General features: G+C 34.1%; 1 protein-coding gene across 2 annotated transcripts in view; it reads right to left on the bottom strand.

Annotated features, from left to right (window-relative positions):
- Window positions 1–603: 603 nt before the first annotated feature.
- Window positions 604–26,872, bottom strand: part of ZFC3H1 (zinc finger, C3H1-type containing) — a 50,206-nt gene continuing 23,937 nt past the window's right edge. For both annotated transcript variants that reach the window (XM_010840936.1, XM_010840935.1), the window contains exons 10-35: window positions 25,591–25,728; window positions 24,868–24,989; window positions 24,327–24,476; window positions 22,752–22,926; window positions 22,387–22,518; window positions 21,483–22,025; window positions 21,288–21,397; window positions 20,265–20,396; window positions 20,037–20,158; window positions 19,040–19,141; window positions 18,725–18,844; window positions 17,723–17,906; window positions 16,251–16,437; window positions 14,783–14,971; window positions 13,969–14,206; window positions 11,203–11,308; window positions 10,923–11,121; window positions 10,274–10,368; window positions 6,145–6,255; window positions 5,778–5,882; window positions 5,496–5,661; window positions 4,273–4,373; window positions 2,608–2,709; window positions 2,028–2,067; window positions 1,704–1,766; window positions 604–1,574 (exon numbers count right to left, since the gene is read on the bottom strand). In XM_010840936.1, coding sequence (XP_010839238.1) covers window positions 1,437–1,574; window positions 1,704–1,766; window positions 2,028–2,067; window positions 2,608–2,709; window positions 4,273–4,373; window positions 5,496–5,661; window positions 5,778–5,882; window positions 6,145–6,255; window positions 10,274–10,368; window positions 10,923–11,121; window positions 11,203–11,308; window positions 13,969–14,206; window positions 14,783–14,971; window positions 16,251–16,437; window positions 17,723–17,906; window positions 18,725–18,844; window positions 19,040–19,141; window positions 20,037–20,158; window positions 20,265–20,396; window positions 21,288–21,397; window positions 21,483–22,025; window positions 22,387–22,518; window positions 22,752–22,926; window positions 24,327–24,476; window positions 24,868–24,989; window positions 25,591–25,728 — 3,870 coding nt within the window. In that variant the 3' untranslated portion in view covers window positions 604–1,436. The remainder of the gene's footprint in view (window positions 1,575–1,703; window positions 1,767–2,027; window positions 2,068–2,607; window positions 2,710–4,272; window positions 4,374–5,495; window positions 5,662–5,777; window positions 5,883–6,144; window positions 6,256–10,273; window positions 10,369–10,922; window positions 11,122–11,202; window positions 11,309–13,968; window positions 14,207–14,782; window positions 14,972–16,250; window positions 16,438–17,722; window positions 17,907–18,724; window positions 18,845–19,039; window positions 19,142–20,036; window positions 20,159–20,264; window positions 20,397–21,287; window positions 21,398–21,482; window positions 22,026–22,386; window positions 22,519–22,751; window positions 22,927–24,326; window positions 24,477–24,867; window positions 24,990–25,590; window positions 25,729–26,872) is intronic.

Below are 26,872 nucleotides of genomic sequence, written 5' to 3' on the forward strand. Positions count from 1 at the left end.
AAATGGATTCTGTTCCTGACCTCACCAAACAGAACTTACTAGGGAAATCTGCACTGCCAGGTTGGCACATTAGTAGAGCCTCAAACATTGCTTTATTTTAACTAAGCATTATAAAAATGTACAGATGTATAAATTTCCCCAGTATTTCACGGGACTGCTGCTCTGCCTTCAATAATAAGATTGCACTTGTAAGACCACATTTGCGGCAGTGTGTGTGTGTCATTAACAATTTTTTATCGAGTGCAAGCAATCCACTATAGACTGATAACAAAGCAAGAAGTCTCCTTTGCATGGAGTCATATTGATATTCAACATAAGACAGCAGTCATTTAGTAAGGCATTGACACTATAGTTGGAAAAACTTTCCAAATACTACTGGCTTAAGAACAAGGAATGTAACAGTAGTGTAAGCCTGTATGTTCACAGTCCTCAAAACAGAAAAGGACCCACCCTTCTCATGAATGTGAAAAGACACTGGAATGTTTTTACGGGAAAGCATGTTCAGGATAAGACGGTACTGATATAGTCACAGTGAATATCCATAATCTCCTATTTCAACCCTTTCCCACCAGAATGTGAAAAGTGAATAAAGACAGCAACATTTTTCAAAAAGTTAACTTATATTAAAAATATTTTATAAACAATTTTAATACTACAAAGTAGTATTGCCATACAAAGCAGTTCAAATATTAACTGTTCTTTAAACTGTTAAACTTTATTATAAATTAAAATTTCTTTACAAAAAAATTGCACATAATATTTGACCACTCTTAGGTTCTGATGCACTGGCATTTGCAATAGTTTCTTTAATCTTCAAGTTAAACAGTCTCGGCAAGGAGTCCAGAACGTAGAAAGGGCAATAAACAACCCTGTTAGAGCATTCAAGTGCAACTAGCAGACTTGTGGCCATGGCAGTTACACTTTCCTTAAGATGGACTGCTTAAGTTTTAAATCCTGAAATGAAGAATCTCAAAAGGTTTAAAGAGGAAAAACTAAAAGGGACTGCCGGCTTTTTACTGTAAACACAGCCCTGGAAATTAAATCCCAAACAAGAATCTCTCAGGCATCAGAGAGTGTCAAGTGAATCAGGAATAGCACAACATAAAGGAAGGGGGAAAAGTAAAAAATAAAAACAAAAACAAAGCAAAATGAAAATAAATGTCAGTCACTTTGAGGAACTATACTTACGTACATGATGTTATGAGAATCTGGCAGGGCCCAGAAGCAGGCCAAACAGGAAGTTCATTTATCCAACCGAAGAGGGTCATGTTCATTGCTTCCGGTTTTGAGGATAGGATATTGTAGGGGACTTGATATGATCAGTAATGCTTGTCTGCCTTACACAGACCTTAGCCAGGGATCAGCCTAATCTTGAAGGATCATTCAAATAATTTTGGCAATTATTATAAGGACTGAGAACTGACTGCACCCAGTGTTCAGTGATTCTTGCTTTCTGTTTTGTAACTGTTTAAATTTAAGAGCTCATTTAGGCTGACTCCAATCTCTTGGCACTTGGAAACTAGTTTTCTCAGGTTATCAGTTTTACCTCCTTCTGATGCTTCAAACAAGAGTTGCTGTAAAAGATAGGGAAGCATAGAAGTAAGACTTAGCTAGATTTTAAGCATTACCACATCAATGGATATGGCACATGCAGAAAATTTATAGGAAAACTTCAAGATGAAATAAAAGATAAAAAGCATTACATCTTTCCACAGTGATGCACAAAGAGGTAACTTCTGTAAGGCTCTCTGATATAAACGGTGGACCTATAAGATAGATATATATACAACTGCATCAGGAAGTGTGGTGAAAAGCCCCTTCATAATCCTAACCATCCGAATGGTAACTTCATAATATAATAACATTCAAGACAAAATGGTTATATTGGGTTTTGGAGTTTCCAAACATGTAGAGTTCTTAGGATGTTAACCTCTATATTTTAATCCTTTTAAATTGAGAAGTCAACAAAAAGGGTAGAATAACTACTTAAAAAAAAAAAAGAAACTCATCTGATAATCATGGCTTACCTCTCTTTGTCCCTTTAGAACAATCTCAGCAGCAATGGCTCTAAGAAAAAAAAAAGGAATATAGAAAAGGAAAAAAAAACATTTATATATCTTTGAACAAAATGAAATACTACCACTCGCAGAATACTGACTGTGGGAATCTGAGAACAAAACTTCCTGAAAGTAACAGGCTAAACTTCCAAGGAGGGTAACCTATAGTGAAAAGAAAAATTCAACAATTTTTATCAACTTTACAATAATAAAGCAGACCAGTGTTCTGAACATAAATTAAGGTTCATGAAAAATATTCATAATTGCTAATAAAAAAAAAAATTAGCACTAACACCTACAAAAGAAAGAAGACATCCAATTGTAACAGGGGGAAAACCCTGCATTTCAAAAGAGACACTCTTAAAACGTGTATAACAGATCTGTTTGATAACAGTAGTGTTATCCACATGTTCTCCTTCAAGGAAAATTAATCTAAATTAGAGATCTCTCCGCGTGGAGAAATAGATATCATTTCAGATTTACCTGTCTGGAGCAAACCTTATAAATAAAAGCAATTGCTATAAGAACATGTACAAGATTGTTGCATTACATTTTCCAGGTGGCCAGGCATGTTGGGATATTATATGTAAACATCTTGGCTTGAAGTTTCAGAATCTGAACATTGCTTTCTTCCCATTCATGTTGAAGTAGCCTGTAAAGTACATTCAGGGAAATGAACAAAAGCATTGCAAGTATGAGGAACTCAAATGTGCTCTATGAGCAGAATGTTTGATTAGTTATAATTTTTGATCCATTAAATTCCATCAAGGCTATTCAGCAAGTATTTGTAGAAAGCCTCTTATTAAAATTACCCTGGGAAAGAAACATGCAAACTAGCAAAAGGTAGCAAAGCACCTCTTCAAATTAACACTCTACATGCCCCTCCTTTAAGCCCCAAGTCTTCTAAAATAATGAACTGATATATTAATATGATTTCTTAGTATTTTTCTTTCTTTACTAAACAGAGTATACTTAATTTCCTTAAGCTAAAATGTAATAAGTACATTGACTAATTATTAAGTTCTCTACTCTAAAAAAAATACGACAGGAATGACTGTAAGGAAATAAGAATGATCAAAAGTGGAGCTTTACCAACAAAACCAACAATTAAACTACCTATATTCCAAAATACCCACCATTACAGAAACTAGTCAAATACCACTACATTTTCTATTTCACATGTTTTACCAAAAGTGATGATTTATAATACAAATTTCTGTAATTAACTTCGGTAGATTAGCATGCTGACTGAGAATTTTTATTATAAAACACTGTAGTGCTACTTTGTTATTTTTGGCATAGTCTGAGGCTTTTGAGTTTTCACTCTCTTACACCGTTTCCCACATGCACACTAAGTGGAGTGTAAACATAGAGGAATATTTGCCAACTACTTTAGGCACCTTGTGCAAGTGCGTGTTCAGTCGCTGAGTCGTGCCCGACTCTTTGTGACCCCATGGAATGCAGCCTGCCAGGCTCCTCTGTCCATGGGATTTTCCAGGCAAGAATACTGGAGTGAGTTGCCATTTCCTCCTCCAGGGGAACTTCCCAACCCAGGGATAGAACCCGCTTCTCCTGTGTCTCCTGCATCAGCAGATGGATTCTTTACCACTGAGCCACCTGAGAAGTCCTTAGGCACCTTATAATCCGTAAAACAAGCTTAGAAGCATAAGACACAACTGATGCAGTGGAAATGATGGCACAAGTAGAAGCCAGAGCAGTAGTACACAGGGTACCTTTTTGAATCAAAAAGCACAATTCTTCACAGTTAAAATGGATTTTATTCTATCAGAGCAGAAAAACTACAAACAAATGCTCTAAAAAAAAAATCTAACTGAACGTATGAAATCACTGGATGAGTGTTTCTCCAACGTCATTAGAGAGCTCTAACTCAGAAAACTGCATTTTAAATGAGTATCCCAGGAGATTCTGATAACATGCTAATATCTGAGAATGACTGACCTAAATGAAGTCATAGTAACTAAAATATACATGGATGGTTGCTTTTCTCTTTCACTCTTGTCCCCTTATAATTTGCAGTTTTATGAAGTGACTAGATTTTTACAATCACTTTTACGTGAATAACTATTGCTAACAGCTCTGAAATTAAAGTGGAATGAGGAAATAGTGAAAGAACAGACTATTCTTAGTAAGTCTTCAAGAATCATTTTTTTTGAAGAGCCGATACAACTGAACTGAGAACTTTATTTTTCCTTACCTCAGTGCAAGTCCAGAATTAGTTGGCATAATTGAGCAAAACCGTTCCAAGGTTTTGGAATGCTGGGTCTTTGGAACACAGCTCAAATAAAAGAAAATAACCTGTAAAGGTTGAGGGGGGAAAGGAATGCGACAAAATGTGAAATCCAATTACCTATGTGTTCTAACGAGAAAACTAAAATAAAATGGTCTTTAAGACATGAATGTATAAATTATAATAATGTATGATGCTGTGAGTTATAGTTCCTATCATTAACTATATTAGTGACTTTCCAAGTATGAATTAGGAAATATGATCCAGTGATGACAGCCACGGACTGAGAACACTGACAAGAAGCCAGGAGTCTGGGTTTTTATTCCTGAGTCTACCTTTACTTGCTGTATAGCTGGGCAAGTCATAGGGCTAATAATACCTGCCACATCTTGCTCATGGAATGCCCGTGTATAAATGACTTAATGTCCATAAAGTGGTTTGAGATCCTGGGATAAAGAATGGCATAGAAGTACAAAGCATAGTAATTGGTTATCCTGATTAGCAACAAAACCAACCCACCAAAAAAATAAATAAAACACAGAGATGTTTTAGTCTACACTGAGCTTTAGGCAGGAGCTTTTAGCTTACACTGCACCGAATGATAGGGGTCTCTGAAAATAAAACAATTTTAAAAGAACACTTTGCTTCACTGCCTGTAAGATGATGACCTTATAAATATATCAATATTCAGATTCTATTTTAAAAATTCCAAACGTCATCTGATTTCAGTTTTCTTATGTCCCATGTATGCCTATATTTGCTTGACAAAATACTGATACAAAGGGCAGCTACAACATGTAAGGACATTACTATTCATTTTAAAGTTACAGAATTTTTCATTCAGTAAAATTTCCAATTACTCAAGAAAAATATTACTGATATTATTAGTTACTTCTTTTGATCTCTCTTTTTTAATATGTATTAAACCTTAATATTGCTTCACTTGTGCTTCAATGTTAAATTTGCTTAAGTAGAACATAATTAATATGCACATTTATCTTAACTGAACTTTAAAGGGCTCTGTTTTGAGACTTTGAAGAGATAAATAGAAAACAAGGTCAAGAATAATAGTAAATGCTAGCAAAGTGGTCCTAAGAAAAGCTCTTCTGATATTAAACAGGAGTTTTGCTATCATTTAAGTTCCCTTCTTTTGTACAAATATCTAAAGATAAAAAGTTTTAAGCTCTTACCCTATTATGAAATTCATAGTTGGACCAGTAATCAGCACTGCTAAAAGGAATGGGGTATCGGGCAGGGACTGTAACCAAACATCTATTCACTAAATCAGTAAAAAATTTGAATTCTTGGACTTTGTTTCTGGATCCAGCGGCTCTATTATTGGCAAAGACAAGATAACTGCCAAAAGAAAAATATTATAATTTAGAATAATTAAGCCAGCAATTCTCTAAGAAGAAACCCAACCAATTTCCCTTATTTCAAATCCCATTCTTATTAAGAGGAACTAAACTTACTCCATCCAAATCTTCTGCACTATATCAGATCTCATGGCCACCCCTAATGCTGCCTCATATGCCTCCACTGTCTCTTTAATACTTGATTGAAGAGGATGACAAAGGCTGTTTAAAAAATGAAGGAAAACATTGTATGTCTACAGCTCAATTCAATTAGATAAAGGAATGACAAAGTATAAGCACTACAGATATTATTACAATGGAATCCTTCTTTTGATCTTCTTTAATAATGAATAAACCTTAGCATCCCTTCAATTCTGCTTCAGTGATTTTTAACAACAGGTTAATTTTAATATAGTGTAATTCAGTAGTAAATAACAAGTGCAAGCCTCGTATGCAACATTTCTCTCCACAGTAGATGTCTCACCAGTATATCAGCCACAAATAAGGAACTTGGTGGTTAAACATTTCATCATCAAAATTTCCTTTACATAAACAGGCTGGAATGTCAAGTGGTCCTGGGATATTCAGGAGATACCTGAGGGGAAAAAATCATACTCTTTAAAATTATGCCTATGTATATATGGATTATTAATACTTTTTAAAAAGTCCTCAGTTTCAAGTAAAATTTCCTTGAAAAATTTTTATAAGGTAATGAGACTTTATTTTGGGGTGTATATCATATCATTTTGATCACATCTCTATCATCATGTATTTATTATCTTCTACCTATTTAAATGGGATTCCCTTGTAGCTCAGTCGGTAAAGAATCTCCCTGCAATGCAGGAGACCCAAATTCAATTCCTGGGTCGGGAAGAACCTCTCTGGAGAAGAAAATGGCAACCCGGTCCAGTATTTTTGCCTGGGAAATCCCATGGACAGAGGAGTCTGGTGGGCTACAGTCCATGGGGTTAATAAGAGTTGAACATGACTCAGTGACTAAACCACCATCACCACCTACTTAATTAACTCTTCTAAAACAAATTTTAAAAAATCTTTAGCTCAAATTAAACAACCACCATAATCATCTAATGAAATCTAATTAAAAACAGAGAACAAATGAGACTACCCACAAAATCTATACATTCTTGTAAAGACAAAATTCGAGTTATAAAACTTGCTATCTGAAAACTGTTTCTCCCTCAAATAACATACATACAGACAAATACCACTACACTTAATTTTAGACATATCAAAGTGATTTCTGTAACATATTGGCCTATAAGGCACTTGTCAAAAAGAGGTCTATGATCAAATAAGACTGCTGCTGCTGCTGCTGCTAAATCGCTTCAGTTGTGTCCGACTCTGGGCGACCCCATAGACGGCAGCCCGCCAGGCTCTCCTGTCCCTGGGATTCTCCAGGCAAGAACACTGGAGTGGGTTGCCATTTCCTTCTCCAATGCAGGAAAGTGAAAAGTGAAAGTAAAGTCGCTCAGTCGTGTCCGACTCTTTGCGACCCCATGGACTGCAGCCTACCAGGCTCCTCTGTCCATGGGATTTTCCAGGCAAGAGTACTGGAGTGGGTTGCCATTGCCTTCTGCAAATAAGACTGAGAAATACTGAAAAATAAAGTCTGCTCTTAAAAAGCCACAATACTAAAGGATACTAAAAACTATCTTTTTGACTTTGCTAATTCAGATTTTCCCCAATATATTTGAATCTGTGTGTATAACACTACCAACATCTTCAGGAACAATGTTTTTAAAGGAAATACACTGATTTCAACAAGGACAACCAACTGGATTTAAAAAATTATTTCAAGGGGCTACGTTTTAATGTATTAGAGAGGCTGTATGGGGTCTGGGGTGGGGAAGATTGAGTAGGGAGCCATAAGACACGGAAGAAATGGTAAATCTAGAAGTTATCATCCCAGCTTGGCCATAACTACCTGTATCACCATGAGCTAATCACTTAACTTCTAAGGGTATCAGCTTTCCTCAAAACTGAGGTAAGAGAAGATAACTTCAACTCTCATGTATGTAATATAATCCCTACTAACTTCAGTAAGGTGAATGAAACCCCCAGGTTAATTTTTATGGTTATCTACTAACCTTCAAAATGATTTGAAACACATGAAAATTACTCCTTCTAGCTCTGTTTTTATACTAAATTTGACACGCAACATTTTACAGCATAAAATTTATACTAAATGTTACACAGAAAGAGAAATGAGACTCCAATTCTAATATTACAGTTCTAAGTACTTTACAATTTCTACTCATGAAATAAAAATATTTTAAACCTATTAAGAGCACTGACAACTATTAATAAGCTTTGGCTCTTTTATAATAATTAAAAATATTTGTATCAGGGACTATCCTGGTGGTTCAGTAGTTAAGACTCTGAGCTTCCAATGCAGAGGGCATGCATGGGTTCAATCCCTGGTCCGGGGCTAAGTTCCCACATACCGAGTGGTGTGGTCAAAAAAACTTGTTTTATCAATACTAGTAAGTATGGCAGGAGAAGGCAATGGCACCCCACTCCAGTGTTCTTGCCTGGAGAATCCCAGGGATGGGGGAGCCTGCTGGGCTGCGGTCTATGGGGTCACACAGAGTCAGACATGACTGACCCGACTTAGCAGCAGCAGTAAATATGGCAATGCTGAACACTCTCTAACTTACTGCCATTCTCTTAAATATTTGACTCAAAAAAGATTTCCTCAGTTAACGGAAATGCACTCTATAAAGAAGGACTCCAAATTGTCTACATAAACTAAGCACAGGATATTTTTTCCTCATAATTCTTGGTGAACTGTGAATTATGCTTTTACAGTAACAAATTAATTAAGCAAAATGACTTAGTAAACAATGAGAAGATTATCTGGAGGTAGCCCACTTTCAAATTTTTATTGACCCAAAATAAATTTCTGCTTTATTAAGCTGACATCAAGAAGATCTCAACATTTTTGACCATGGCACAAACTGGCAGCATTTTCTTCAAAACTAAAATAATTACCTTCATGCCAAAAGGAAAATCAGAATTGTCAAGTTTTAAAAAAGTCTTGTTCAGCCTTGAAGTTAACCTATTCTCTGAGATGTTAAAGCAATCTAACTCCAATAGGGAGAAAGTCAGCATGGGGAAGCCGAATAATCTCTAAATTTCTCATCTTTAATTTGCCTTTCAAATTATTCTTTTGTAATTAACTGTAAGATGTTAATCTAGGTATGCCGCTGCTACTGCTGCTAAGTCGCTTCAGTCGTGTCCGACTCTTTGCGACCCCGTGGACTGCAGCCCACCAGGTTCCTCCGTTCATGGGACTTTCCAGGCAAGAGTACTGGAGTGGGGTGCCATTGCAATCTAGGTATAGCAAAGCAGAAAGACCTTTAGGAAGAGTACTAAAATCATGATGTCAATAAACTGGCAACTCTCAGAGGACAGAAGAAAAGACTCAAGTCTGGTAAAGAATAGTGACCCCAAACTTTTTTTGTCAAATTTCAAAATCTACGGCAGATAAACCACTGACTTAACAAAATGTGGGTTATTTTTGAAAATATGTTTTCATATAACATTACGATACTGAGGGGTAGGATGCAGGGAAGGGGGTACCTAAGAAAAGAAAACTGCATGCAAGCATTAGACTTGCACATATAAATCCAAGACTTTACCTTTACTCAGTATTTTCTATAGGAATACTTTTTAGGAGATATTCAGCTTAGACCTTCCTTCTCTCAGCTCTTCCTAACGTAAAATAATAAAGCTGTATCATGATATTTTCCTTTCAATGCTATTTTACTTATGCTCAGCAAACTACATCCATTTTCATAAATAAACTTTTATTGGAACATAGCAATGCCCATTCATTTATATACTGTCTATGGCTGCTTTCCTGTTATAAAAGCAAGGTTGACTAGTAGTGACAGGCCATATGGCTTGCAAGTCTAAAATATTTAGTATCTGGCCCTTAAGGAAAAAAGTCTGCTGATCCTACTGAGAGATGAGGAGGAAGAATAAAAGAGAACTTTTTAAAAGCCTCCAAAAAACCCACCCCATATGATGTGCTGTGGCCTCTTATTGTTGTTAGAACAAGAATTCACAGGGAAGCAAATAAAGGCAGTAAATACAGAATTCTCGATAAGCTACTGAGAGAGTGATGGTTGAAAAGAAACTTCACTAAAGGCTCTAACTCAACAACCTTTCAGAAGTTGAAGTAGTCGTCTTCAGAATTTTTTTTCAAAAAGGCATATTATTTAGATTCACTTTAAGTCACCAATCCAATAATTTGAAATTTATTTTTCCATAAATCACTGAGATTATCTCAGGATAGTTTGTTGATATAGTATTAAGTGCTAAAGTTAACAATGACAATAATTAAAAGCAGAATGGATCACCATAGTGTTAATACAAAACTTCCTTTGTAAGTGTTCTTAATACAGAGAATAAAGCATTTTACATTTTGTGTCCATTTTTACTAAGTTTTATTGCTCTTGTAACAGATCTATAAGAGGGTATTCAAGTATCTTAAAAAAAAAAAATCTAATCTAAAATATAATCAATCCACCAAAAACTGGTAGTCTTTCCACTAAGCTACACCATTTCTCAGTCTTCTACAAACTTACCGAAACAGATCCAAGTTACTATACTTCTCAAACCCAGGTTTAAAGAAGGATGCAATAAACTTCCGCAAAAATGGAAGAAGATTATCTCCTCGATTCTATTTTTAAAAGAGGGAGGAGAGATATACATTAGGCTTACAATGTCTAATTAAAATTTTTCAAGGGAGAAAAAGCCCCACCATCAACATCACCCCCAAAATAATGAGTCGATTAAGTTTTTTGAGTAGGTGGAGGTAGAGATGACTTTTGTATTTTGATTTCCAAACTGAACTAACCAATAAACAGCTTAACATCCAATATACCACAAGCAAATTTCATTCACCAATTTCACCAATTAGCCACTAAGCTCTATTACATGTTTGGCTCTGTGCTAGGTGAGGAGTAGGGGAGCTCTTTCCCCTCTAGGAGTTCTTAGTATAGTATATAAAGTAGCCATAAGCAAATTCACAATGTGATACAATGGCTGAACTATGGATGGAGTATACTGGAAGAAAGAGAAGGAATACCTAACATAGTTTGCAAAGAGCAGACAATCAGTAAAACATCCCGGAGAGCCTGATGCCTGAAACATCTTAAAGGACAAACGAATGTGAAACAAAAACATCATATTTAAGAATTATGAAAAACAAAAAATTTTTTCTTTTTTCTTTACCTGTAAGATGAAGAATTTGCATGTATGATAAAAAACCTCTGCATTCTGAGGACTTTTTTCAAATGCAGTAACCCACACTGCCCTGGCTTTGTCCTGCTGATTCATTTTCAAATATAAAGCAGCAAGGGATTCCAACAACTGGCAGTTCATGGGACATGATTCCAATAAACATTTACAAAGCTCCACTGCAGCCTCATACCTTCACAAGAAAAACACACATCTTAACACATGAAAAACTGATTTTTAATATGAGGTTAACTGCTTGTCAATTAAGTTTTACCTCTCAAGAAGCTGGTGCAGAACAATCATGTTAGTGTAAAGTGGGACACAGGTCTCTACTCTTTCCTCAACAGTAAGGCTCTCATCTGTGCAAGCTTTCACCGCATCTACCCAAAAACATCACAAAAACATGAATCAAATACAAAATCAATTTTTCTTCTTTTGTTTGACCATATCTTATTCACCTTTATTAAGCTCCTGGCTTTCACCTGAAGGAGATATTTCAGATTATCTCCAGACTCCTAAAACTGATCTCTTATCCTCACTTTCCTGTTAAGCATAAAACATCCATTGTTAGCTCTTGCATCTAAATATATATCTTTGCATTTATATTAGAGTCTCGAAAAACTATATCAAGAAAATTAAAGAATCAATTATCTTCTCATCTTTCTCTCACCTGCTTCAAGAGGCCTTGCTCTGATAATCTACAGTCATTTAAATATATCCCCCTAAACTTGATTTTTCCCCCCAGTTTTCTATCATGGTTAACTCTTTCCTTATCTTTTTTTTAAGACCTGAAAAGCACTATGAACCAATTCAGCATAATTAAGATTTATACAATTCTTCTTTACTCTTTCAGAACACTTTTCCCTTTATAAAGAATCCTTTACTTGATCTGCTTCTTAGAGAATAGTCCTCCATTGTTTCACTGTGCACCACTGTCACCATTTCCTTCTTGCCCAATAGTGATATGACTTCTCAGATTTGCTAGGTTAAACTTAGCAGATTTGCTAAGCTAAACTACTCAGATTTGCTAAGTGAAAGCCACTCTGAAATAGCACTTATGAAGTTAGCTTGTAAGTATCCTATCTAAACAAATCTATCTTTACATTAGCATATGATAATGTTCTTCTTCTTAATTTCTGCTTGCTTCTGCTTCTAAAAGATTGTATTTTCCCTTGGTCTCATTCAACTACTGAATAACTTACTGTGGGAGCACATTAAAAATTGCAAAATACTACATAATACAATAATTTCTATGTTGATAACTTTTAAATCCATTTCTCTCCATAACTGTCCATTTAAGGTATACTTCCTTGTCTCCTTCTAGCAACTGATAATTGACACCAATTATCATTCACACTCTTACTAGCAGTCTTTCCAATTCACCGGTTTTCTATCAGCATACTTTCCTTTTCCTGGTCTCAAAACCCAGAAATCATCTTTGACTATTTTTTCTCTTCTTCCCTGATATTTAATCTGTCTCTTAGATATCTCCAATAAATACTCTTTTCCAGGTTACTTTCTTTTAACACCTCAGTTATGGAGATTGGCTTCTGGTTGGTTTTCCTACCTTTGGTATCATTTCTCTCCAGCACATTCTTTCTTTAAGATTCTCTATTGCCATCAAACCTACCACACAAAGTTCTTGAAAACCTAGTATCATTCCACTTATCTAGTTTAATTCCTACTATTCTTTATCACAAAAGTCTCCCTTTGATTGGAGAAGGAAATGGCAAGCCACTCCAGTGTTCTTGCCTGGGAAATACCATGGACAGAGGGACCCTGGCAGGCTGAAGTCCATGGGATTGCAAAAGAGTCAGACACGACTTAGCAATTAAACATCACAATTCATTTTGATAAGGACTCTTCCATCTTCTAATTTCTCTTTAAATACATTGCACCAATTCTCATCTACTTGTTGCTTTTTGTTTACTTACTTCCCCTAATAGGAATGTCCTTCTTTTACTTTTTTCTTCCCTGGTTTATTCAATGAACATTTACTAAGCACTCAATATGCTGCCAGACATTACAGGCCCTTGAGAAACAGAAATAAAACAGAATCCCAGCTTCGAGAATGAGGTTCATTATGTCAGTCACATCATAATCAAGCTCCAAAGTGCAGGTCCAAGTCCTAACTGTTCTATGAAGACATACTTGATCGTGCCAACCTGCAATAACCTCTTCCCTTTAGGTTTATGGCCTGTACCATGTAATTCTCTAAATCACAGATCTCAGCCTCTTTTCTAAGCACAGAATTTAGACTATATGCTGAGACTGTCATACTTCTCATATGTTGATTGATGTTATATGTATAGATTTTATCTTCTGACTAGGCTATATACTTCTTATTAGAAGGGAACAGACTTTGTATCTTATTATTTCAAAGCAGATACTTTGGTTAGTACAGAGAGGAATCAAACTCAACTGATTGAGGGAGAAAATACTAACTACTTGAAAAAATAAGGTATTATCTTTTAACTTTCACATTGATAGATTGCTTTACAAAATTTACCTGGTTCTGTGACTCAATCAACTCACTAAACCTATGTAAACATGCTGTATTATTTACATGCTTAGCTGAAACCCTTTGCCGTAATCAGAAAACCTATGTAATGTCGTACAGTTTCTGGTTTTCACACATGACCATGCTCACCTTATCTGATTTAATCTTTAAAGCATTTATATAATTAAACTACAGGGGCTTCGCTGGTGGTCCTGCAGTTAAGAATCTACCTGGCAATGCAAGGGACACCAGTTTGACCCCTGGTTCAGGAAGATGCCACATGCAGCAGGAGCAACTAAGCCCATGGGCCACAACTGCTGAAGGCCGCACACCTCAACCAAGAGTAGCCCCCACTCACTGCGACTAGAGAAAGCCTGCGTGCAGCAACAAAGACCTGCCACAGCCAAAAATAAAGTAAATATTTTAAAAAAAGAAATAAAACTACAATTTGCAATACATAAATTTGTTTCACTTTATTATGAAGAATCATAATAAGCAATAAGCTGATGTTCTAAATAATTTATAAACGTTTATACTTACCTTCAAATACTGCAAACAACATGTCAGGATTAGTCTTTACATCTTGAACTGCTTGCCACGGCATTACAAATGGTTCTATGTTAACAATTCTTGAAGGATTGGCATTAGATGGATCATAAAATTTTGAAGGAAGGATGTTGAATTCAATAAGATGTATGTAGGCCAGCCATGCCAAACATCGATCACTTGTTTTAAGGTATTCAGCTACTCTTCCATCATTAGCCAATTTCAATGCATTCTAGGTAAAATGGAAAAATAATCTGAAGGTGTTTTTTAAAATATTCCTAATAAGATTCAACTGCAAAGGCAAAGAAGATTAGAAGTGTTTTATTTCTTTGGCATGATTCTTAAACAGCTAAGTCCAATTTTTGATAGTCACCAATTTTTTAAATGAAAAAACTCTTTAGAGAGATCAGTAACAGATTAACATAGGTTTCACTATACTAAGGTTTATGACATAATTAATGAAAAGGTTAAATTTATTTATATATTTAAAGTGTCTTAATATTCAAAATCTAGTAAGAATAAAAATGACAAACAAAAAAACCCCACCCACACCCATATAGAAGATTTTCATTATGGACTAATCCCCTTAATGGCGTGAATCTCCAGAATATTGAAGTTTATTCTGGTGGGTACTCAACAATTATTATTTTCATTTAAACCTCATAAATATTCTAAAGACTGTTCTAAAGATTTTATCCCTACTAAATAAGCAAAGGAGGAAACAGTCACAAACTTGCCCAAATTCACACAACTTACTAAAAAGTGGCCAAGATTTAGAATGTCATTAAATGCTGTAATAAATGCTTACCTGTAAAATTGCAAGTGCACTTTGGCATCTTCCAGTAAATATGTGCAACTGAACTCTAAACAAAAGAGCCTCTAAAAGTTGAAAGGACAGAGTATCTGATGCTTCCCTCTTGGCTGCTCCCATGAGAAACTCCACCATTCTCTCACATACGTAATCTTTTTCTTCAAAGGTGCTTTCCAGGTGCAGAAACTGTCCAGAGGAATTTCATATGATTAGTCCTGCTTCACAAGAATATCTAATACTACATATTTTTCACATTTCACTAAGAAATTGTCATATATTAAAAATTCAATTTCTGCAAAAAGGATAATTACAAATATGTATAAACCCATCTTCCAGTACTAAGTTGGATACTGGAATCAGATGACAACTAAAACAACAGAGATATACTGTTAGAATTATCACTGAAGCCATTTCACCTTTGATTGAATCAATAAATAGATGGCAGCAAGACCACAGTGGATCTTCAAAAGCTCATGTGTTTATGACCACATACAATTTGCATTGCTCAGGTGTGTGACTGTATAAAAATTTCGAGAATAACATTCATATAAGAAATACGTGACAAAATAACTGCAAGAATTAAGAAGTCCTTTAAAGACCAAACAACTTCAGGAAAAACATTACACACTGTAACGTGAGTTGATCAACAGCATTAATTTTTATATAAAGCTTCAGGTTAAACTCAAGCATTTCTCACTGTCTGAATCCGTTCACTGAGTTGGGGGAATAAGAAAGTGGCATGTTCATTCACTAAGGGTGTCATGTCATCCAAGTCTGTCTGTTCTGAACTTCAGTTAGCAAGCAAATAACAGATCTGACAGCCATAGGCTTATATGAAGGCTTATCTGAGTCTAATAATTCCTGAGTTCAGCTAGTAAAACTTCACGTATCAATGAATATTTACAAGTGGATTGATTATGATTTTAAGCATAGGTAGGCAACATCCCATTTTCTCAGAGAATGAAAAACTTTGTCACCAAATCTTTTTAATTTGGCAAGGTTCGATATTAGTATGATTTACAGATTATTTTCATAAGTAATGAGAACATAATAAAAAGACCAAAATGTTTTCCGGCCTTCATGAAAATGTTACATAAGCATAAAAAGTTTTTTTAAATTATTTTCAGGTACTTCGCAAAAATTTACTTAATTTGTCCCAAATAAAATTGCTTATGAATAGGTAAGTGTGAAATGCTTTAAAATGTTTATCTTTTTTCATTACCAATAAAGTAAACAACAACAATAAAAAAACACCTCTTCACTAAATACTGACTTTTTTTAAGTTTAAATTAATCTGGACCCAGAGAAGTGGTTTTAAGGTTACTAGACAGTGAAAGTAAGCTTATTATTATATCTGTATGCTGACAAAACAAATAATCTATGAAGTTACACATCAATATTTAAGATGGCCTGAAGAATTATATGATAATGCGCACACACACACAACTTTATTGTTTCTACTCACAGTCCAAAAACTTTGATAATCAGGAGCATATTCAACAGCTGTTTCACACATTTCCTGTACCTCCTCCTTGGTTCCTCTTTTTGAGAACAATCTGAGATAATGGCACCAAATTTCTGGATTGTCTTTGTTGTTTTCCAAAGCTCGAGCCAGAACATTTAAAGCAGAATCCAAGGACTCTGAACACAGCCTACATATTTGAAAGAAAAGGAGGAGCATCTTTTTTAATGCCTGAAAATACTTTTTAAATCAGTCTAGTCTAATAGGTCAACTTTTAAATTCCATTTTCTATTAGAACCTACCAAGAAGCTAGAATTACCTATGATAAAGAGAAGTAGATTAAAATTTTATATCACATTTGTCCAAAAGTGTCCTAATTTTCCCATAAAGCCAACAATTTCTTTTTAAGTGCATATTCAATGTGCATTTAACCAGATAAAAATATGGTGGTGTAAAGCCATTAGATCATCAACTTCAAATGTGCTTTCTGTCCATATTTAGCAATATGTCATGATTTACAGTGGTCTGGGAATGGGAAAAGTTAAACAATTCTCAAGGCCAGCTACTACCAGCACAAAAAAATCAAGGCTTTCAATATAATAGTTCAACAGTCAAGGGCTTGCTGTCTCTTGGAGAAGAAAATTGTCTCTCATGATCCTATTCATAAAATAATGTACAGTTTTTGGACCTTCATTTAGTAAATGAGTCAGAAAAGAAAACACTTTAACTTATCCCATTAACATGAAAATGACACACAAAGCAAGTTAAAAAGCACCATATTCAGGTATGTGTGATGTACTAGCATTTTGTACTGCTACCTTAAAAAAGTTTTTAGATAAAGCAGCCTTTAAAAAAAATACACCTATTTCAAAATTATAGCAATAAATATTACTCCTGGTCATAAAAGATTATTTCTGCAATCCTATCAATAAGTAGGAGTCAGAAAACATAATTATGTAATAGGAGTTGTCATTTTTGAGATAAATTAATATTTATCTTATGTGAATATACATAATGTAACACTGACACAGAAAGTCAGTCCACCAGAATTTAGAGGTTCTTAGACAACCTTTAAATCTCTAAATGATAATTAACCTAAAATTTAACCTGTTACACTGTGACTTTACCAAAATTTTATTAAGAGACCACGACTACCTGACTTATTAAAAAATGCAATGATTAATTCTTGGACTGCTCAGAATTTACTGTTTTAACTGATACTACTTTGAAGTAGCCTACTTAAGTTAAAGATTGTAGCTAAATTATTATCCATACACTGAGCCATGCACATAACTCAAGATGTAATCTTAAACTTTTTCTAACAGCTTTTAAACAATTAAGTACTTTACGCTTTGTCAAAAAACAAAGGCTCCACTGATACTAGGAGGGAAACCTGATTACCAGAGAGGAAATAAACCTCAAACATAAGAATATAAAAGTGCAACAGCTTACACAAAGATTAGAAGGAGACCTACCCCTCATTTTGGTTCAAGTACTTGTATGCAAGCTTGAGCCAAAGTTGTACATGAGAAGGATTTTCTAGCACACTTGCTTCTAAATTAGCAATGTCATCAGTCTCATTTGTAAAGTATCTGACATCATCCGGAGTGACAACTGTATCCAGAGCTGGAACATTTATTCGGTTCTCTGGCTGGAAGGCTATAAGGAAAAGTAAGTTAGCCTCACAATTTCTCTAATCCACAGATCTAAGGAGCACATCTTCTAATCTACAAATAGTACATAATTATGAAAATCTGAGGTTATAATGTAAGATGTGCTTGACAGTAAAGCACTCATTCATACATTACTTTGTTCACTCATTTAATTAATTCATTCTGTGAGCCTACTGTATGTCAGAAAACACAGACTCATCAAAGATTAAACAAAATAGGATGCCTGTTCTCAAGGACATAGGCCAGGCAGTAGTTCTCAAATGGGAGCAGTCTCCCCACTCAAGTAGGTTTAGCAATATTTAAAGCCTTCACATTTACCAAAGGGTGATCCTTGCATTTACTGAACATGGGTCATGGAACAACATTCCTGCAATATAAGGGGTAGTCTTGCATAAGGAAGAACTAATTGCCTTAAACACCAAGCAGCATAACTGCTTTTTAAAAATGAAAAAATTTTAAAGGCTAGTAGATTATACCAAGGGGCTTCCCAGGTGGAGCTAGTGGTAAAGAACCCGCCTGCCAATGCAGGAGATGCAGGAAACACAGGTTCAATCTCTGAGTCGGAAAGATCCCCTGGAAGAGGAAATGGCATCCCACTCCAGTATTCTTGCCTGGAGAATTCCATGGACAGAAAAGCCTGGCAGGGGCTCTGTCCATGGGGACCATGTCCATGGGGTCGCAAAGAGCGAGACACAACTGAACAACTGAGCATGCATTCACAGATTATATCAAAGGATTAGCAAAGTGTTAGACAAAGAAATGACACCACAATTTCATGATTCTGGATCTTACATTACTTCTTACCATACTTAATTGGTCCTGTAGACTGTTCCTCATCACTACTGAAATTGTTCTCTGAAATAGGTTTTCTCCAAAACTTTGGCTTCCACTTTCTTTTATCTTTGTAGGTTGTAAATGGAGGTGCTAAAGTAGATAGAAGACTGTTAACAGAACTAGTCTTTTATAGTTCTGAAAAATAACTAAACAGTGCTCAATAAGAGCTAAATTTATTCTATCAGGTTACTCAGAAACGATAAATATATTTTTTATATAATGCCAAAAATTTGTTCTCATAAACTATAAGGTCCTTTTGTGTGAGACACAGATACATATACTTACTATGGCCTTTACTTTCATTGATATTGCTCACAAGGAGAACAGCCATCTGGTCCATTGACATTCGATCTTTGTTTACTCCAAAAAGTTTCTCAACATATTTTTCTGAAATTAGAACAATGTTATCTTCATAAAAAGTATAAAAAACACAGATTATGGAGATGAGGCTAATTAAAGAGTATGAACAAAAGAATAGTTTAAAAATTAAAGGTACTAGTCAAAAACATCTATGGCTTCTAAAGGGCAAGGCCTACATTATCTCAACTAATACAGCAAACCCTACCATATCATGCACCCCAATTTGGGTTGAAAAAAAAGTAAGCAACCTAAACAAGTGAAAATTAAGGTCATTAATTAGGAATGACTAAACAGATTGTTTTGTTACAATCAGTAAGAATTGTGATTATACTGAATTTAACAAAGATCAATTTCCTTACTTCCAAAAGACTTATTTGGCACTAAATCTGGGGAAAAGCTTAACAATATTTACACACAATGTCTGGCAGTAATCTACATTTTCTACAATGTCAAACTGTATAAACTTCTTTTTTACTTCATTGTAGAATTTGAACCTACAGTCATCTCAACTTCCAATCCCCTCTATTTCTAAAAGGAGTAAAAAGAGTCTATTTTTAAATCTCAGTAAAAGTTCTAACAACCATGTTAACATACTCTTTTTAAATTGAAATAGTTAGATGAGCTCTGTGAAGAATTTCCTACAATAATGGAAATGTGCCACATCTGCACTGTCTTACTGGTAAGCTACTGACCACGACTAAGCTCAAGAGTGGCTACTAAGCACTTGAAATGTGGTTAGAGTGACTGAGGAAGTGAATTTTTATTTTAGTGACTACTGTACTCGACAGAGCAGATCTAGATAAGGTGTCACAGATAACTGTACTGAATTTTTATAGCTATTTAAAGATATCAACAACTGAATATAAAACATTTAAATTGCCTAAATTCAATTTTCATTTGGGAAACAAGAGGTCTTTAAAACCTGCTGCAGCAGCAATTTCTTCATCAGTGCTTCCTTCTGAACAACCAATCAAAGACAGATTATATGAGAGAACATCCTGGAATAGCTGTTTTCGGCTAAGTGTATAGTCTTGTGTATGCTGCCTAAAATAAAATAACAACACAGAAAAGATAATCATGTATATATCAAAGCTAAATGACCAAGACTGGCTTTTAAACTATAAAATATTCACAAATAAAAACTACTCACCACTGACAATCATCATCATTACATGTTCCTGTTAAATCAAAACGGCAGAAACACTGATCCGGTTCGATCATATTACTGTATGATACTGAGCTTAGGGGAAGTTTTTCCTTGGTTCGATAGTATGGACTAAATCTAAGAAGAGAGGCACATTATGATGCTCCATAAACAGTCCTCAGCAAATTTTAAATTTTTTCATTTTTTTCTTTCTCAATTAAAATGTCTATACTTTGAGTTTACTATTTAATTACTTAATACTAAAATTAACTCTAGAAAACAACCAGAATATCAAGTCATAAGGACAAACTACTTCTACACTCAGGACATAAAATATCTGAAATAGAAAACAAAAAACAAAAATATCCTAGTGTTTTTAAAGTAGTGTTTTCTTACCACATAATAAAATGCTATATAACACTGGTATTTCTTCTACATATTACCAGCCACCCAAAAAACCAAAGAAAAAGTCTATACTACCTGGTAGGTGCTTTGCAATTTTATGATTAAATCATACCAATTTAACAGTTTCACAGATTCTAATAAAATCATATCAATTTAACAGTTATACAGCTTCTAAAGAGTCTCAAAAAAAAAAACACACACACACAACCTGGCAAAGTTAATCATCTGAAAATGTCAAATCAATTTTATGAAAGCTAGCTAATGTATTCCTTAAATAGTATAATTAAAAAGCAAAATTAAAAATTCACATAAGAATCTCTCTCAGTTACTTTTCTTAAAATCCTTAACAGATAGTAATTCAGAATTCTTCACAATTCCATCAGTAACCAGAAATTAGTATTTGATAAGAATTAATAAACCCAAGTGTGAGTTAACTCTTAGTTCCTGTTTGGTTCAAGTCCTACAACAAAGCACCTAAATTTTTTATCTCCTAAAATGACGAGCTTGTTTTTTGAGTGATTGTGATTCAATTTTTTTCACTGTCATCAAACATTAAAGATTAAGATATTATTAAGAACAAGGAGCAATCCTGAAACTCAAGCTTACTGAATCTTTCTTCTATACCTGTAAGATTTAAAAACTAGAAGGGGACTGTGGTAGGGTCTGAATGGACATGGCTTCACTTCTGTTGTTTTACTCTGTGCTGTCACAAAATCCACATCCACAGAAATCTCCTGCAAAAGAAAACAGCAATTTCAAAAGGCAAATAGGGCTAGGCTGAATTCTAGATTTCATTAAGAATATGAAATGTTCAGTTACCTGACCACGCAAAACCTTGTCTGAAATGCCTGTGGTGGTTTTTAAAATCAGTTGTTTTAAGCTGTCAGCTTTTGAATATAATTTCTGCAATTCCCCGATTTTTAACCCTAGAAAAAGTTCTGGTTTTTCTACTGTATTCTTAGTAGGTTTGTTTATACATTCTTTGTTAGGTGTATCAGTGTGCTTAAGGTTAGGTTTAGTAAAAGAATTGGATTCTAAGAAAGATCTTCTTCTTTCTCTGTTTGAACCAGACAGAATCTCATCATCAACATCATTTTCTTCAGTGTCCAGACTTAATTTATCTTGAGTCAGATCATGAAGTGAGGGTTGAGGTAAAGAAAATTCAGGTTCTTCTTCCACAAGTGGAGCAATGTTTTGTTGTTCCTTTGCTTTTAGGGCCCTGGCTTCTTTTAGTTTCTGAATTTTCAGGGCATATTCATATTCTAGCTTTTGTAACCGTCTTTTTTCCATAGCAATTAGTTCTGCTGAATGCCTTCTTGGACTTGATATTGGAGAATTGTCCAGTCTCATCATTTTGTTTGGCTGGGGGGAAAATGATATCAATATTTTATATTGCTATGATTTTATAAACAATTTTTCTTAAGATAATTGTGCTATCCCAACAATGCCAACATTATAAAACTAAGTCAATAACAAGAATAAAACAGTTTAACAAAAGCCTCCAACAGATTTGCTAGTTAATTTGTGGTGTATAAAAAACAAACAATAAAAATAAAAAAATAAGCTTCCAAAAGTGTGGCTGTCATTTAAAAACAAAGCTTTAATCTTACTCTCTTTGAATACGCAGGGGAAAACCTTGAATTTTTCATCCATCTTTTACCCCAAAAAGAATTATTAAAACCTTCTCCTTTTTAAACATAAAATATTTCTACCAACAACTTACTCCAAGGCGATCTTGTTCCAGTTTACGTTTTCCTATTTCTTTACTAGCCACTGCCTTTGCCCGAGCAAGTTCTTCTCCATACTTCAGAGTCAAAGCTTTCTTAATTGTAATGCGTTGTTGAACTCTGTGAATCTGAAATAAAGGGTAATTCTGAAAATGTAAATCTTAGGAGAGGCAATACCTCTTAAACATAATAGCTTTAGGGTATTCAACTGAAAATTTAAAATGTGTTAACATTATGTCTCAATGAAGAACAATATATAGGTTATATATTTTGATGGCTTTATGGTTTTACTAAAACTTTGGCCCATAAAAATGTGTAGTAAACACAAGACTACAATATTTGAATTAAAAAAGAACACTACCTGTTCCTGAAGCTTCTTCAAAAACATTCTGTTGACACTGAGAATTTTCTCTGTTGCCTGAAGCTGCTCTGTAAGTTTTGTAATTTTTGTTTCAGCATTTCGAACAGATTCTTTCTTCTTAGCTTCTTGCTGTACTAGATTCTTTAAAACAGATTCATCTTTCATCAAGAGAATCCTAATTGGGAAATAACAAAATTATTAATGTTTTTCTAAACTAGTGGACTAACGTTAATCATCAGAATAAAAAATTTACAAAGTAACAGCTCATTTTTAAAATTATGTTCATGATACAGAGAGGTAAATATTTAAAAGGATAAATATTTTCATATTCATCAATCACAAAAGTATTCAGATACACACTGCTAAATTTTATGAAAGCAACTAAGGGTTAATCTTTTCCTGGCTCCACCATTTGGTTTATGGGATCTTAGTTCCACATCCACAGCAGGTATTGAACCTGGACCCTCAGGAATGAAAGCACAGAGTTCTAACCACTGGACCACCAGGGAATTTACAAGTCTGAGTAATATGAATTATAGCTGGAGTAATGTGAATTATAGCTGAAAAGCTATCAACAGTAAATTTCAACATAGCCCTAAATAACTCCTGAAAAACCAGGACTTAAGACAGAAAATCCTTATGTTGGTTTCATTTATAATGTTCCTAATAAACACACAAATAAACATCTAATAAACATAAATAAGCACATTTAATTTTAACTTACAAGTGTGAACTTAAGCAGTATAAATCAGGACAGAAAGACAAATTTATGGATACAGATTTCCATCTTTTCAACTACTGAATATTATGCTAAAAAAAAAAAAAAAAGCATCTTTCCCAGAAAGACACCATATTTCAAATAGTCACAACAACTGACATCTAGAATGAATCATAAAGACAGAGGATATGTGATAAATATGTGATAAAGAGGATGACTAGAAAGACAATTTTAAAAAATCTTTTCATTTATGAAAGTTATTAAAGAAACAGAATCTAAATGAATTTATTTTAATTTCCTTTAAAATATACATACCATACCATTTCCTTAAAGATTCATGGTCACCACAGTATTTCATCTATGAGTCTTAATACATCTTAATGTTACTGCATATAACACTCTGGATACATCTTAAGGTTATTGCATATCATAGTCTTTATAATAACACAATATTTGACCATGTGTCTTACTGAACACATTAAGTAATGACTTATTCCAAACAATTAAGTCTACCTTTAACAACAAAAATATGCTTCCAATAAAGGTGTTTCTAAAAACATGCCAGAGGTTTTAAAGAAAATTACAAAACAAAGAGTTTCATTTTAGCAATGAATAGGCCATACATAAATCTAAAGAAAACTCTTTTGAAGTCTTGGTATTTTTGTTTAAATATTAATACTATTACTTTATGTACTGTAAATGGACAATTCCACAAAATGATAGCCTCTCTAGGTCTACCAAGTATGAAAGGATTAGTAATCATACAGTGTACTTATTATTGACACACAGCACAAAAATACATCCTTCTGATATAGAACATTTTGATACATGCAGTATAACCAGATAATGAGACTTACCTATGTTTTTTAAGCTTTGCTTCTGCATCTGTAACCTGCTTAGTAACCAATGCTATCCTGCCAATCCCATCAATTTCTACATCAGAGTTTGCTGGGGATGATGAGCTTGTCTTCAGTTGATCTGATTTAATTAAACGCTGTTTCTCACGACTAAAATAATAAAGGTTGATAAATTATTCCCTGAAGAACTGAAATTATTTTTTAAAGATGTATTCTTTTTCATAAAATAATGTAAAAATATTAAGTGACTAACACTGACTAATAACAATGATGACCAATATGCATGCAAAGCTAATGGTGTAGTTCTCCTTATAACAGCATTTATCTATTTCTAGGCTGTCTGTATCTCAGCACATTAGTGACTGCATTCAAGTTTATAGACGATCATCTGGCTCCACCTTCTGTTCAACTTATAAAAACATTAATTCTTCATCTTGGATAAAAGCATCATTTTCATTTCCCAATGCCAATAAACTCTATCCAGATTAAGTGTTGCAAACAGCACACACCTTTAAAGCAAACTACATAAAATGCTACTTACTTGGCAATCTCTTCCTTTAACAATCGATACTCAATCTTCTTTTCTTCAGGCAGAGCTTCAGGTGTTCGCATGGGATCATTCTCTTTTTCAGATTTTGGAGGTACTTTAGGTTTTGAAGCTTGCTAGAAAACGTTTGAAGTCAACCAGATCAAAAACTTTCATAACTCCAACTTAGATCTAAATTTTATATTATCCAGTATACATCTGTATATTTAGAAATAAATATCTTCATCATTATTTTCTATTACTTTAAAAAAAAAACAATGCTGGCCTTTAACCACCAATTAACTGTACAATCCACTAAGCAGTCAAGACGTATGGTTTAAAAATAACTGAACTATTTCATATCTAAACAAACACTGCAATTACAAATAGGGACAAAAGCTGTACTTAGATCACACACTTGAGTAAAACTATTTTCTGGTAATATAACACAATTGCAAACCAATAAATTTCCTTAGTACAGAGGACAATTATCCACACTATTTTACTATTTTGGAAGAAGGATTAGTCTGGAGACAAAGGGGGTTTTTAAATAGTTAAATCTATCTAAACTTACACACACTTCATTATATAAACTCAATCATACAAGTACAAAAAATATTTCCAAAAATTCAATATATTAAAAAATCTAAACCTCCAAAGTGTAGTTTTTAGGAAAAACAAGCAAATTTTAGTAATTGTCAATAAATCTTTCAATATTTCATTACTGCACTTAATTACCTCAGCAGTTCGTCTTGCTTCTTTAATCATAGACTCCAATCCACCAAAAACACTATTAGTTGACTTGGATGCCTCTCCATCAGATTCACTATCATCAGAATCATTTAGTGTTACGACCACTGATTTATGCTTTGGAAGCTGCAAAGCCAATATACTTGTTATTCTTGACAACAAATGTATCACTATCCTTTTCTTAGCTCTACCACACACAATTAGCTTCATTACAATGAACAAGTCACTTTATCTGTATGAATTTAAATTCATAAAAATAATAGGTTTCAAGTAGACAGTCTATGGTTCCTTCTGCTTATATTGCATTAATTGACCAACTTTGTCCCACTCCACAGATACACAAAAACATAAAAGATTCTATATTTTACCTGATACACCAAAAACTTAAAATATTCTATATACTAAAATGAAATATTCTAGATACTACTATCATCATCTTTTTCATTAAATTTTATTTTAACCAACTTTCTATAAAGAAACATAATGCAATCTAGACTAACCTTTTAAAGTCAGAGAAAATATAGTAATTCCACATTATTACTAATAAAACTTTATGGCTTTCATGTGTATATAGAGGATATACAGAGGATATGTTTACCTAACAGAGGCAAGATTTCAACTTGGCTTTGCTTCATTTATTTTACACATGCATGCATACTAAGTCGTTTCAGTTGTGTCTGACTCTGTGCGACCCCATGGACAGTAGCCCACCAGGCTCCTCTGTCCACGGGATTCTCTAGGCAAGACTACTGGAGTGGGTTGACATTTGCTTCTCCACATTTATTTCAAAGTAATTAGAAAACAAAGGAGAAAGAAACTGTCATTTCAATCTCCTTAACAAACAGTGAAAAAAATCATAAATTCTTCCATTATAGTACAGTCATTAACTGAAAAAATATGAGCAAAGATAGAAAAAACTATATATATGTATATAATTTGCTAAAACTGACTTTAGAATAGATGAAAAATCTAAAAGGACCAATTTATATAAGACAAAAGTTGAGGAAATGGCAGGGGAAAGAATACCCCTCAGATGAAAATAATGCTTCCCCAAAATATTATCATAAATTCCACCAGTTTACAAGAGAAAAAGCTGCTCCCATTTCACTATTAATAAATAAAAATAAGTGGACAGGGAGGCCTGGTGTGCTGCAATTCATGTGGTCGCAAAGAGTCGGACACAACTGAGCTACGGAACTGAACTGAACTGAACTGATGTTTGTATATAATAAACTAGAGGCAGGGAACAGGACAGCAAAACTGCATAAAC

Source organism: Bison bison, unplaced genomic scaffold (genome assembly GCF_000754665.1).
Source record: "Bison bison bison isolate TAMUID 2011002044 unplaced genomic scaffold, Bison_UMD1.0 scf7180017864151, whole genome shotgun sequence".
NCBI lineage: Eukaryota > Metazoa > Chordata > Mammalia > Artiodactyla > Bovidae > Bison > Bison bison.